This window comes from Vidua chalybeata, chromosome 16 (assembly GCF_026979565.1).
Source record: "Vidua chalybeata isolate OUT-0048 chromosome 16, bVidCha1 merged haplotype, whole genome shotgun sequence".
NCBI classification, from domain to species: domain Eukaryota; kingdom Metazoa; phylum Chordata; class Aves; order Passeriformes; family Viduidae; genus Vidua; species Vidua chalybeata.
Genome location: NC_071545.1, coordinates 12,717,829 through 12,733,071, shown reverse-complemented (window position 1 = coordinate 12,733,071; position 15,243 = coordinate 12,717,829). Strand labels below are relative to the sequence as shown.

Genomic DNA, 15,243 nt, shown 5'->3' with positions numbered 1-15,243 from the left:
GGGAAGGGGGAAAGAGGCACTGATTGGATCCACAGGATCTCAGCGACAGGAATGGACAGGAAAATGGGGATTACAGCTCTTCTACACGTTAATAACTGGCTACCTTTCTTCCAGGAGATGGCAGGTCGTGGAGCTCCTGAAACTTCACAGGTCAGTACCGCAGTCATCCCCTCCGTGACTGTGGTGTCCTCTGGGGGCTGGATAAAGGCTGGCTTGATGTCTAGAATAAAAAATTCAAACCAACTCAATGCCTCACCTCTCAGAAAGATCCTTTAATTGATATCGTGGACTACTTTACATCCACTTTTATAGAGATGATCATGGAGAAGGACATGGCAATAAGACATGAAAATCTTTCAGCAGTGACTGTAACCTTTTCTTATTCATCTCCCAGGAATTGCCTAATCCTGTTTATTACCTACACAGAAAATAAAAATCTATCAGTGCTTGTACCTGTACAAGTAAGATAGGTTAAAGAAAAAGGAAGATAAAGCTCAAAATGAGTGTTTGGGGGGAACTTGAGAAATCTAGATAAACAAAACTATTTTCCTTCATCTTCATAACACAGTTCTTTAAGATGAAACGCAACTTGAGAGAGGCATTAACTTTGAAACTTAAATGTCAGCCAAAAGAATTTAGAACCTGAGCCTTATCCAAGACATTTTCTAAGTTTCTTTCTCTCTTATTTTCCCCCAGTTGCATTTTATTGCAGTTTTTTCCTGCAGTTTCCTAGATCTATATTGAACTGGGGCTGATTTATTTTCTGAGGCCAGTAAGAATTCTGGTCAGTATGTGCAAAGTGCTTTTGGGCTAAAAATCAGCTTCCTGAAGGAAGTTTAATATTACAGAAATGACTGTTAATAATCATTGTTAAAAGAGACTACTAGGATTTGTAATTCTTCCATAGAGAAGCATGCACTTCATTAACAAAACCATTTAATCTGACTCTTTGGCCAAAAAACACATTTAACTTGAACTTTCTTTCTTTTCCCTGACCAAATGCAGTTGCAGACAAAGGCAAATAAAATGATAGCATGCACAATCATGAAGCAGTAGCTCAAGTTCAGAATGGAATTACATTAGAGTGGAAATTGGAAGGAAACGAAGGAAAGATAAAAGTATTTCACAATTAATTTTTTTTTTTCTTTTCACTGAGATCTCTTGTTGCCATGTGAAATAGGGGAGTTCACCTCAAGCCAAGCTCTCCTGATGTCACGGAGAGCTTTTCCACATGATTCAGCAGATTGCTGAGGCCACAGGGGCATTTTGGAGTTCCTTACAGCTGGGGCAGCTACCCTCGACAAGAATTCAGAGCTCTGCGGGTTGAGCCAAAGCAGCTCTGAGAAAGGCGATGGGTGTGGGGTCACCTACAGGGATGACACCTCCTCCACCCCGTGCCAGCACTCCTCACTCACTGGTGACATCCAGGTAGGTGTAGGTCTGGATCTCCCCAGCCTGGTTGCTGGCGAAGCACTGGAAGATGCCGGCGTCCTGCGGCCGCAGCGCGTGGATGCGCAGCCCCCCGCTCAGCAGCACCTTGTACCGGGGGTTCTCCAGCCTGCTGAGGGGAACTGAGTCCTTGTACCACACCAGGGTGGGGATGGGAACGCCTGCTCAAGCAAAAACAAATCACTATTAGTCTTTGCAGAGCATGTTTTAGGTCATATCCCTGTTTTCCCGTCTTTCTACGCCAATTATTTGTATTTTTTCCAAGCTGCTTTAGATAAATGGAGGTTGCATCTCACATTATCAATGGTAATAACACACTGCAGGACGTGAGGGAATAAAACTAACAGATACTAAGGGGGAATGTTGAGAAAACATGTTATCAAATTACTTTCTTCACCCAATCATATTTCATGCTACTACAAAATAAGATTTGGAGCAATTTCATGTTGAAAGCTAGAATCATGCTCCTTAAACAGCAGCAGTGTGGCAATACAGCCAGTCTGTAAGGCTGTTCCATCCCAAATAAGATTCCTCTATGCTTCTGTAGCTAAGATAGCTGAAATACAAAGGAAATGGCAAATTACACATGAAAAATGAAGTGCTCACATGGCTGTACTTGAGTCCCAATTTAGCAGCTTAGTTTGAGCAAATGTACAAACAACATATTGCCAACAATAAGATAGCTTTAAATTATTATTATTTTCACTCAGTCTCAAGCTTCACCTGCTATTTGAAAAAAGCAGGCATAAAGAGAAATAAAATGCCTAGCCTAGATAAAACTTACAGTCCCATTTATTCCTGTTTTCTTTCATGTGCATGTTCCACAAACCCTGACACAGTTATTTCACACATATTTTTGTTGCTGTCATGTCCCTGTCACCTGGGATGAAGTGGCTGTAAATTTATTATACACAAATAGTGTAGGACTCTCTTTTCCTCAAGAGATGTCAGGGGCCTAGAACAGTCTTAGACAGCTGTTCCCATCCCACTGCTCATATCAGACAATGTTTTATGTTTACATCCCAGAAATCCCCACTGGATCAAATGCTGGGGATTCTGTGCAGAGATCAGAAGTGAGGCAGGTATTTTATTACATTATTGGATAATCATTGAGTAATTAAGACTGGAAAAGACCTCCAAGATCATCACCTCCCTGGACATCCATCCCCTTCCAGTATCTGACAAACCCTCCTGTGAAGAAATGCTTCCCGATGTCCATCCTGACCCTCCTCTGGCACAGTTTAACACCATTTCCTCTCATCCTGCCCTTTGCTCCCTGGGAGCACAGCCTGACCCCTGTCTAACTACAGCCTCCTGTCAGGGAGTTGTGCAGAGCAAGAAGATCCCCCCTGATCCTCCTTTTCTCCAGGCTGAGCTCCCCCAGCTTCCTCAGCCTCTCCTTTTCCACTCCAAACCCTTCCGTTCCTTTCCCTGGACACGCTCCAGCCCCTCAATGCCTTTCTGAATAGAGGGCCCAGAACTGGCACAGCACTTGGGGTGTTTTTGAACACTTTTCACTTAAAGCCTCAGACCTACACTATTTCTTGTAATAAGGTAAGAGACCACAAACTTAAATTCATGGGGGGGGTGAAATTTGCCCAAATAGAGAAGAAGTGTCACCGAAGCATGGAGGTTGGGATGTCACTGATGAATTGAGCATCTGCAGACAATGAATTTCACTGCAATGCTGGCAGTTACTTGATGTTCCGAGAGTTAAAGTGCCATGGGAAGATCTATATAATCATCATTATAATTTTAAAACTCCCAGAGTTAAATACTACTGTGTGATGCTTCCATTCACATATTTTCTCAGCATACTTATTCTCTTTATACAGACAAAAGCTGTATTAACTCTGGAAGGAATGTACAAACAATGTATGGAAATGACTGAAAAACAACATCCAATTGCTGTTGTTACTTTTATAAACACCTATCATTTACTTCAATCACCTCTGATGCTTTTGTTCTGCTGATAAAATAAAATGTACTCATAGTGCAGATAATCATCTCAGGAAGAAACCCACTATGTAGAAGTGCATTGTCTGATAGAGAATAGACGTGATGTAGGAGCTTGCAATAGGCATAATTTAAATTTCATACAACAGCCCATATACAGAATTAGCGTAAATTTCAATGTTCACAATTCTCGGTGAGAGTGTTATTCATCTCTTGAAAATCCTCCTGGGCAAATACAAATTATCACTGAGTAATGAAGAAACAGATGATGCAAAATGGAATAGTTCTCCTGATGCTGAGAAGCTTGGAAATTATTTCAAGTTTAAATAATAGCAGCTCCATTTTCCCACACATTAGACTTGATAGGCACCAAGGAAATAATGAAATCCTGCATTCAGAACACTCAAACCTTTAACACTGGTGTCATTCCATAAATCCCATTCTACTAACAGTATTGGCAAACCTTCTAATCCTATAATCACTGTGAGATACACCTTCCTATCACCAACTCAGCTGACAAACTGAATATTACCATCTCTATTTCTCTACGTTTCAGTTACGGGTATCTTCCTCCACTCAAAGTTATGAGTCTGAATAATAGGATCTTATCTGAGCACTCTGATGCCTGTCAGCAGCATTCATCTGGGCTTTGGTGATCTTTCCAGAGAGATTTGTCTTCCAAGTTGTACATACGTTCTCTTCTAATTTTGCTACCTGTTTGGCTGTAAAAAATAGTTAAACCCAGCTTTTCTCATCTTCTACCCAGCCCACAACCTTTCCTCTCCACACATCCACCCAGAGGAATTTTGCTTTTTTCTGGTGAAAAAATTATGAAGAGAAGAAAACACTTTAAAGACCTTTTGCACTCTACCTTTCCAAGCAGTATCGGCCCAACCCTGCTGCTCAGGAGGTGAGAGTGGCCTAAAAGACTGGCAGTAATAAATAAAATAACCTTATTTCTCAGTTGTGTGCAGCACTATTCATTTTTCATAGACAAATTAATCTAGTGTCAGGGGGGAGAAGGGAAGGCAGGAAACAGAGACGCTGGTTCTGGCTTTGCTACTTCTTCTGTAACCTTGGGCAAATAACTGAGGAACCCGAGGCTCAGCTCCTCCATCTGTGAAACAGCTGCTTGACTCTCTGCCAAATTTTACTTAAGAACCTCGATGAAAGACTCAGAATATTCACTGTGTCATCTTTGTTATTTATTTTTTACCGCCTCCTCTAGATCCCAGTGAGTTACTGGGGAATCCCCAAAGCATCTCTTCCATCTACTTCTCTAAACAGGTAGAACTGAAGTCCAATTAACTGTGCTCCCCAGACACCACCACCACTGCCTGCAGCTCGAAACTTTCCACAGGCAAATCAGAAAGAGCATTTAAAGGAAACCCATTGAACATTCAGGCAGCATCGGCCACTGCTGGAAGATAAACAGCAGAGCCTGGTTCCTGTGGCCTGATACCCTGAAACTCCATTACAGGGAGCAGGGAGCTGGTCGCTGCAAGTTGCAATTTTATTTACAGTTAATCTCTGCTTATACTGTGAAATTAATCTGTCTCTCACACATCCATAGTGCACGAAGTCTTGGCAAATGGGCTTTGTGCACACAATCTGATGGGGCTAGGGGAAATACAATCTGTCTTCCATTTGTAGCAAAGGTAGAGGGCAGCTCTGCAGCTTCCCCAGTGCTTTGTTCTCCCAGCTCGGAGCAGAGAGGCAGCAATCTTCATTTACCCTCTTTTAAAGTGCTGGCAATTGCTAGATTTGTGTAATAATGCATCAAAATTCCTCTGTGTTTAATTCTAGTACTGCCCCTTATATGTATTATAGATACTCAACAAAATAATCCATAGGGAAACAGGTTTTCATTCTCCTGCACCACATTCATTAGCAAATCAGATGTGCACTAGCTGAACAGAAATAATTAATTTTTTTTAATAAGGGTTCCCATATCTCCACTGAAAATAGTTATGAGTGCCCCATTAACCCCCTTGGGAACTAAATTGCTCAGAGAAAAAGTGAGGGTAGAAGGAAGAGTTGAACTCAACCTCATGTCTCTCTGATTCCTCCAGGTTTTGGGTTGGGTTGTCTTTTTTTTTTTAATTCATGAAAAATATTTGAGAGAGCAGATGGGCTCCTGGGGAACGCCACTGACAGCAAGTCCTGCAGTGTTTTGCTTAAAAAGCTATTAATGAGCAAGAAGACATTGTCTCTTATCATCTGATTGCTTTATTTCCGTAAGAGCTTTTTGTAAGAGATCTCATCATAGGCTTCTGAAATTCCAAATCAGCCACAGCTCCCTTAACACACACACTTGCTTATCACACAGTTTGCAAAGACTCCTTCTAGAAAAGCAGTGCTGACTCTTTCCTACATAAAACACGGGGAAAAATGCTTAAATCATAGTGGCAATAAAACAATCACGCAGCAAAAATGTCTTTATTGGCTCTGATTTGGAGGAAGACACCACACAAATAAGCTGTTAGTTAGGTCTGGGTGCTTTTTAAATCAAGGATGTGATCATTTTCCCTAAGGACCTCATGGCATTTTATGCGTGTTGCTTCTTAAACTCAGCACCAGGGAAAGTGAAACAACAAAATGTTCAGTCCCTCGTCAGAGTCACGTAGAAATTTGGTGACTTTGAGAAACCTGCTCTTAACACATGATGACAACATCTCCTACCTAACAGTGCTGAAATAGGTTGGGATTGCATTTCTGTGGAACTCAACTTGAAACCTGATTTTAGTCAGGTGGAATTCTAGACTTTTGAATCCTTTTATATTAATAAGCCACCTACCAATTAAAAACTGCCTGTAATAGTCCTCTTGCAGATTTCATAACTACATTCAGATGTCAGAGTTACTGACATTTCTATTCACTATAAAAGTTCCCTAAGTTTTAGAAGAAAGGGCACTGTGGCTGTTGAAAATAAGGACTGTTTGCATTGCAAATGATGGGTTCCATAACCACGCTCTCCCCTCAGTCCATTTTCTGGCTCAAGATATTTACATCTCTTCTCTAATGACAACTGTGAAGAACAGGCAGGATCCCAGAGCGACAGGAGCAGGAATTGTGCTCCCCATAGACAAACATCAACGTGCCAGCATTATTCCAAATTAAACTAAATTACAGGAAATACCCAATTCTCCAAGGGGAAAGGACAACCCTCTTCCTTCTATATGGGACCTGTGATAATCAGCAATAACACAGAGACTTCTAAACATTAAAAACTTACAAAGATGGTTTATGTAAGATGATTTCTTCCAAACTGGACAGACACACACCATCAGTCCAGGTCGGAACACTTTTGTGCACTCACCCATGGCCTGGCACAGGATGTCCACGTCCTTCTCCACCTCAGCCAAAATCACATTCTGGGGTTCAGCCGTGAAATACGGAGGTTCTTGGGGAAAGCAAACAAAAGTCAACAAGCAAAGCCCCAGCAAAGTGACAAACAGGAGCTCATTAAAGAATATTCATCACAGAATCTCTCCACAGGTGGTGCATTTGATGTAAGGGGTTACAAACAGATTTTTTTTGTTTCTATTTGGAGGTGGGGGTTTTTTTTGGTGGTAAAAGCATCGTAAAAACAAGGCCTGACAATGTTTCCTATGCTGAGTATGAATTCCAGACTCGAGTCAATGGAAGGTAAAGATTTAGGAGTTTGCACTGCAAATTAATACTCAGAGCAGGGGCTACTTTTCATTTTATAAGGCTGAATCATGGAACATGTTAATTTTTTGCTTAGAAAGGCCCTCCTGAGAGGTTTATAAAAGTTTATATTTACAATGTACATTTTATAGGATAGTTTACTTCAGTATCTAGACTGCATTTCACCTCAGCAAGGCATGAAGTATGTCAAATAAAGTGCCATGGCATGTCACAGAGTCGACATCAGAGGACAAGTGCAGCATAATTAAAAAAAAATCCTCTCAACTGTTTTATTTCATGAAAGCAAACAGATTTAATGCTTTAATTGAAGTTATAGTAATAATCATAAAAATCCCCACTTTATCATTAGGGCCAAAGAAAAGATATTAGATGTTTAATTAAACAAAGACCAGACTGCAGAAATTGCAGAGTATGCTGGTATGTAACTCTTTCTTCTATGCAGCATAAAATTGAAGAGCATCATGTCAAAGTCCCAGAGGCACTAAGGTTGCAGTCATTATCATGGTAACTAAAGACTATCATAGTTTGTTCAATGCAATTATCATCTGAATACTGGTTTTAGAAGGATTTTACTTGATTATAAATGCAGTTCTCTTGCAGCATAACAAAACTCAGTGGTAAGTTTTAGGAAGTACAGAAAAGGCAATGCAAGGAGCTTGTGAAACGGAGTTATTTGTATTTCCATTTTAAGGAAATTGAGTGTGTTTTAAAATATGTAGGAAGCTGCAAGATCCAAGGTCATCTGAGCTGACCTGCTCTCAAACCTCTTCACCAACACGACTGGAAAAAAGAACTTGTGGTTATATTACTAGGGCATCAGCATATTAGTAAATAAAATCAAAATAATATAAATTTATCATGCAAAATCTTATTGCTACCTGCAGTATAGCAAGCCAGGCTGTCATTGCCCAGGAGTGAATCAGGAGGCACCAGGTTAGAACAGAACCTCTCTTTTCCCAGCAGTTCTTCCCTCTCACTACAATAAAATACTTGCTTGGGTGTACAGAACTGGGGTCTTGTCTGAGCACCAATGGATATTACAATTCTGTATTCATTCCAAATAAAGCCAATCAATATTAGTCTTCAGCACGCCATGCAGAGGAGGAGGGGAGGTTGCAAACAGCCTGGAATAGTTGTTTACCCAGCAAAACCAATAAAAACAAGCTACCTGATTTATTATATTCTAATAATATACATGTGTTAACATTATTGATCCTCACTGCCTAAATATAAAGCTATTAATAAACATGCATAATAAGCTGTGATTTATTGCATATGATCTCATGCGTTAATCTCAACAACAAATTGAAAAGCTGAACATTTAATTGAAATTCACTGATGGCACACACTTTGACATGTTTGATCAGCTAAGTTGCTGAGTCCTCTGCAATTCATCTAGTCCACGTTTTACTCTGAGCACCCTCCTTCCTCTCTGCCATCCTTCCAGCTTTGCCTGGTGTTTTCCTTGTGCTCCATTTCTCTGGATGTTAACTTTTGAATTTCTAAACTTTCAGCCCAGTGTCCTCATCTACATGTCCTGTCTGTGGCCGCACAGGTCAGTGTCCACACGTCCATCTCTCAAAGTAGAATTTGAATCTTTCATTCTATGGCAATTTGATGTGATTGTGGGGTGAGGACAAAGCAACACTGGGCCAGGAAGGCATCCAGACACACATTCACAAATCCAGACATTCCCTTCTCAGTCTGGGCTTCTTCTGTGAATGTCTGTCCAGTCACTGAAGTTTATCTTTTGCTTAGGGAGGTCCTGACTGCACCCTTCCTTTTATAAAGGATTCTGCCCTTAACGGGCCAATCTCTAAACTTGGCAACCTTCAGCCACCAGCTCTCAAACTTTCTCCTGGATCAGCAACATACTCACACACCAGTGATAAATTTGCAGATTTATCTTCACTGTGGGCCTGCAGTCCAGCTGCAAAGCACTCAATGTGACCTCAAAGATGCTGGTTCCATGACCTCTGTTTATGTGCTGCTGCTGCTGCACAGCTCCTGCAGTTACACCTGGCATATTTACACAGTTGTCTTTCCCAGTGTCCGTCCCAAAATCCTAATCTGCAACCTGTGCCCCTTCCTTTAAATCCCACACAGGCTGTTTGTCACCCTCAAGGAAACTTCTGACATTAAGAGATGCTTAGGGGAGCAGGTATCAAGCAATGAATTACGTGACAAAGAGCCTGAAGTCAGTGACAACTGTCACTTAGCAAACGGGATGTGATGTTCTAAAAAGAAGACTCAGATCAGTTTTTTTTCTGAAAGAAGCAGTGAGAAACAGAAGCAGACAAGCCAGAAAAAGAGCAGGAGCAGCAGAAAGATGCAATGTAAAGGCCACAGGCAGATCCCAGAGGACTTTCGGTGCCAACAGATTTGATTTCTGCTCTTGAAGCCCAGACTCACCTTTTCCCCCAGACTACAGCCTGCTGAACTCTGTTCACAGCCACTCCAGCAGCTGGAGGCACTGCCAAATGTGACACCTGACACAGAGACAGCAGCTGCCCACAGATGAATCAGATCCTATTCTTGAAAGATAAGCACTGATACAGAAAACCTTCCAGGAGCAACTCTGCAATTTATGGCCTGTACTGACCAAAACTTGAGACAAGCCTGGGTGGGATGGCAAGGCTGATTGATAAGGGATTTCTGGAAGATCCAGAATAGCACATGGACAGCAGAGCTGTGGTGAAGTCTAACAGATGTGGAAAATTAGCTTTGGTGGTGCAAGAAATGAGGGAATTCCAGGAATATTGGTGTAGGGATACCCTAAGGGGTTTTGAGACAAATAAAAGAGTGATTTCACACAGAACCTCATTATGGGGTTGGAAGTGACCCCTAGAAATTACCCAGGCCAGTCCCTCTGCTAAAGCTGGTTCATCCAGAGCAGGCTGCAGGTGTGTTTTTACCATCTCCAGAGAATGACACTCCACAACCTCTCTGAGAAGCCTCTTCCAGTGCTCTGTCACCCTCCAAGTAAATAAGTCTGAGTTTTCCATGCAGCTGGGCAGCTTTTCCACACCCATGTGCCATTCACCAGCAGCGTGGATGCTCTAAAGGTCCTGTGAAGTCAACAGAACTCGGGCTGTGGAGGAAACAGCTCCATTTACAGGTGCTGGGCAACTGCAACCTCAGCTCCTCACTTTTCAGAGGTGCCAGATGTATCATCTGATAGGTTTTGTGCCCAAGGGCCTGAATGCCCAACATTGACTGCAAGGGAGAAATCCAGAGTATCTGAATTTGGGTTGTACAGCACCTGGTGAATGACTGCCAGAAAGAGGCCATAAAAATGCAGCACTATTTATAGGGGTCAGATGGCATTCTGAGGGGGCATTCTGGGTGGCTGTATACATGACTCCACTGCATATTTATAAGGCTTGGTTTGAATCACACAGTATGAATTTAACATTTACTGTTGTAGGCAATAATCATGCATTGAAATTTAATATGTGTGGTGAAATTATAACGTCTTCCAAAGAATATAATGTGCCAGACACAAGTCCCCACACATGGCAATTTTTAGGAATGACAGTAATCTGCCAGTATCAGGTCAAGCATTTAAATTTTTTGGAAATTGTCAAATCACAGTAGTTAGAACAGGGAAGGACCCATTACTCCAAGTTCACCCTGCTGGCATTTTGGTGTGTGGCAACGAGAGGGGTCACAGCCCACGTTAGGCTGAAAGAAACAGACACTGCATTGTTCAGATATTGTTTTGGTGTTTGACTGATCTTCACTAAAATGTCAAGTAGAAGCAAAGGGGGGAAATAGTATTTGAATAGAAATGGTGTTTTTAATAGTTGTTGAGGGTTTTGGGGTTTTTTTCCACTCCAGACATCACTGGAAAGACGTGTCTCAGAAAAGCCCTTGGGAGCCTGCAAAATTTGATCCTGTTCTAACTTCCCCTGTGCATGGTTACATGGTCACTGATTTTAGCATTCAAAAGATAGCAGTCAGCATCCATTACATACCCTTCAAGCTGCACTGGAGATGTGTGACCTAATCCTAGATACACACATGAAAGTCAGAAAGAACAGAGAAAGCCCCAGGGGCTCCTCCAAAGCTGAAATTCCTGAATCTCTCAGAAACTCAGAGCTGCATATTTAAGAGGGAAATTGAGCCTTCAACATGGAAGTCTTCCTCCAGCATTACCATAAACTAATTTATTTGGTGAATATCTTCTAAAGGAAGAGGAACTGGAAGCTTGACAGCCCCTTGTAGGTACAAAGTCTGTAACTCCAGACAGAAGATCAGACTGGCCATGCTGGGAGAGAAGCCCCATTGTGGATGCAGGTACAGCAGGCTCCTTGGAGCAGGAAGTTTCTTTGCATGAATATCAGGTTAAAACAGAGAGAGATGAAAAGATCCATGTGGTTTCTTGCTACCCCCACTGTGAGCTGCAGTCTGTGTGTTCTGAAATAACAGCCCGGGGAACACATGTCCTGTCCGCAGGGCTGAAAGGAAGAAGAACTTGTTGGGAATATCAGAGACAGAGCTGGGCTGCCCACAAGTCCCACTGCTTCCCTCTGGGGTAGGTCCTGTTGCATTTAGGCCCAAGGCAGAATGTCTGTGTCCATCTCAGAACCTCTGAGGCTTGACAAATCAAAAGCTGCAAATATTTCTTTGCTTTGAGCCCAAACTGCGATTAGGTGACTCCGAAGACATTTTGTATTATAGTTTCCCTGAAAACTTATTATTTTCTTACACAGTAGATGAACACAGTCATCAGGATCTTCCCTTAAGCACCACACATGAAAAATTATTTCCACTACTTTCAAAGAAGGCATCTGTAGTGTTTCAAAGAGTCTAAGCTGGAGCCACGAGAGCTGCTGTTTCCAGAGGTCTGAGCATGAGGCACTGAAGTGCTCGTAGCTACAGAGGGAAATAACTTCTGCTCTGGCAGTTCTGTGCACACAATGCAAATTCCTGAGCAGCAGAAATGGACAAAGACCCTTCAGCATCTGGACACTCCTGGAGAACAGGGAGGGAGAAGCAGCCCCCCAGTCCATGGCAGAGCCCAGCCAGGTGGGCCCTTCAGGCCAACACTGGAACTTCTGTGTTCCTGAGTCCTGTGGTCCCACAGAGCTGAATCCTCCCAAGAAGAAAATAACATGTCTTTTAATGTAGATCTCTGGGCACAAAAAATTCTCCAAAAGAAGGGAAGCCCTCTCCTCTGACTCTGTTTAATTCATTTGTATTTCTTTGGGCAGACCAACAAGGCTTCAACCCTCAATTCAGTACAACCACTCTTCATGCCAGCCCCTTTTTTCAAATTGTTTTTCTCATTTTTTTTTTTCAGGTTTTACTATCTGACTACATTTAATTTAAAGAGCACTTTGGATTTCATACAGTGGAAGAGTTTGGTTCCCCATTTTTTTAAGCTCCTAAAATTCATAATTTCCCGTAGAACAATCACTTAAGAAATGACTATTGCCATTTGTCACTAAAACTTGCAGAAGTGGAGCAAAAGAATTTAAGATTATCTCAGCTTTCAAATTGGTTTGTTCATGGGAAGACTCTTTAAATTACTTAATCTTCAAACTGTTAGTGATAAAACAAATGTGCTCTTATCTAATCTGCAACAAATCTTTCCCAAACTGTTACTCTGCCAAGCGAGGAACATGATACCCTTTAAAAATTTATAACAACTGCAGCTAATAAAACCAAGGTTTGGAACCACCTCAGTTTATCTTTTCTGGAACAATATGAAGATGTCAGGGAGTTCTTTGCCACATTCAGAAGAAAAGTGCAGCAACTAGAGGATTTTCTTCTTGTTTATACAGTACTACTCTAATACATTGGAGATTCAGATTTCTTCAATATTATTGTGGCTTTAATTTACAGACTGAGATATAGTCTCAGAAATATCCAGAAAAACTTCTGAGATAATACGGTACGTCACAAATAATAATTTGAGTAGATCCTTTGTGCTAGGTTCCACTGCCTTCTAATAGAGCTCTGAGCCACACTCAAATTATGTGACTTAGCTGGAAAAGTCAAGGACTGATATATTTGGAAAAAAGCTTTGATTAACTCACTGTTTGTGACATCTTTGATGCATTTTTTTATTGTTACCCCTGTTCTACCTGTTAATAACAAAATATTTTTCTCTCTTGATCCACAGAAGCTCTCACAGATATGCTGTTGAAGGGGTTGCATTTGATTTCTCCCATTCTGCAAACAAATCTCTTCTTTTAAGCCAGTTTCCTTCTTCTGTTAGTTGAGACCCCTCATTAAGTCCATGCTGTGTTATTCTCCCAAGAAGTACAGCTCATTATCAGCTCCCAGTCTACACATCCACACTACAAATATTTTATGCATGCAAATGGACAAGCATTCCTGATTCTCTCTAAGTACTGCCCCCATGGACTAGGAGAGATACACTGCAGAAAGCCTTAGGTTTGAATCTTGTCTGCACTTTCCTCTAGAACCCGTCCCTTGACTAATTAAATGACAGCCAGATCCATCCAAGAATTCTAAAGCTGAATATAAGTTATGCATTAACTACTAATCCTTTGATTTGGCTCCCTGTTTAGAATTAGAGATCCATCCTGCAAGCTCAAGAAACTCATAAATAAAGAAATCTATCAGGCTTTGCTGACACATTGAGTAAACACCTGCATCTGAAGTGTCGTGTTCCATCAGAAGGAAATAAAAGTAATTGGTAACCAATTTGTTTCTGCTTTCTTTCATCTGCTTGTTCTTATCTACAGACCTTTTCATAACTTCATTCCCTGACAGCCTCCTAAAACCAGATAGGAAATAAATAAAACATTTAAAAATAAGAGAGCAGGTAAGCTACTAAAGCACTGCTAGTTTAATATGATTCCCCAGTGATTATTTTTCAGTTTTATTGTAACTGTATTTAAGAATCTTTTACATAAACCACGAGGCTGCTTTAAGTATTGCATTAGGCTGGATCTGACATCACAGCAACAAAGGCAAACCAGCTACAATAAAATCTTATGAATAAGGAAGAGTTTAAACAAAACCTATAAATAAGTGAAATCCATCTCTGCTCCTTAAAGGGAAGATAATAACTCCAAGGACGAGAGGGCAAGGAAAGAGACTGGAACCAAACTTTGTCCAGCAGGTAATAAATATAACAAACACACAGTGCTCTAAATGAATCCAGAATGGAGCTTTGCAGAGGGAAGAGCTGCTTTCTCACTTAACAGCAGCTACTACAAATTGCTTTAGCAGAATACAAATCATGCAGCAGTCTTTAAAATTGTATTTTCAGAAGGCTCAAAGATGTAAAGAATCATGGGCTGCATTCCCTCTGCAAAGCTCCAGGAGTGCATGCGCCTAAACCCTGAGCAACACCGAGACTGCTGGCACTGCCAGGGCTCCAACCTCCCCACGACACTCCCACAGATAAAAGCTTGACTTTACACAATCATGTCTGGCTGAAAACATCTCAGTGTCCCTCGTCTAAACCACGTCTTTCAGTCTAAAAGTCCTAAACCACTCTACGCTGTGTGCAGTGTGCTAATGTGCAGAATTTCATCAGACATGCCAGGAACCACCATTTCCAAATTCCAACCTACAGCAACACTCGGAGAGGAGGTGATGGTGGAAACAGGCAGGGAAAGGGCAGCAATGTCCCCTTTAACAGCATTAATTCCAAAGTTTCCCTGGGAGCTGGAGGTCCAGCAAACAGAGCTGCTTTAATGGCATTTCCTTCCCTGTCCTGCAGCCTCAGCAATGCTCTGTGCCTGCAGAACGTCCTTGGCCCCCGACTGGCACCCGCAGCACACGAGGCACAGGAGTGCTCCTAAAAGCCTTCTTGCAGAGATACAGGCACTTGACATATGAAAACTGGACATAAGCAAGGCAGGAGTTAATCAGGATTTGAAACCTAAAAGCCAAGATAGGGAAGCTGCCCATTAAGGATTTTACTACTATATTTCTCAAAATTCCCATTAAATGTATAGTTTCGCAGGGGATTTACAATCACAGCAGTGTTTAAAAAAATCTATTTGATGAATTTATATTAGCAGGGAAGAACGGCTGAATTAATTTGGAAGATAACCCTCCTTCACCTCCTTTGTTCTGTTCTCTGAAGAAAGGTTCAAATGTAAGGTCAATGAAATATTAAGATATCAATTTTATTTCCTATTAGACCTCAGCCCAGAACCTTTTTTACCAAAAAACACA

At 41.5% G+C, this 15,243-nt stretch overlaps 1 protein-coding gene across 1 annotated transcript in view; it reads right to left on the bottom strand.

Annotated features, from left to right (window-relative positions):
* Nucleotides 1–15,243, bottom strand: part of SDK1 (sidekick cell adhesion molecule 1) — a 383,801-nt gene that overhangs the window by 137,739 nt on the left and 230,819 nt on the right. Inside the window, exons 8-10 of the mRNA XM_053957811.1 lie at nt 6,725–6,808; nt 1,416–1,610; nt 104–220 (exon numbers count right to left, since the gene is read on the bottom strand). Of these exons, the coding sequence (XP_053813786.1) occupies nt 104–220; nt 1,416–1,610; nt 6,725–6,808 (396 nt within the window). The remainder of the gene's footprint in view (nt 1–103; nt 221–1,415; nt 1,611–6,724; nt 6,809–15,243) is intronic.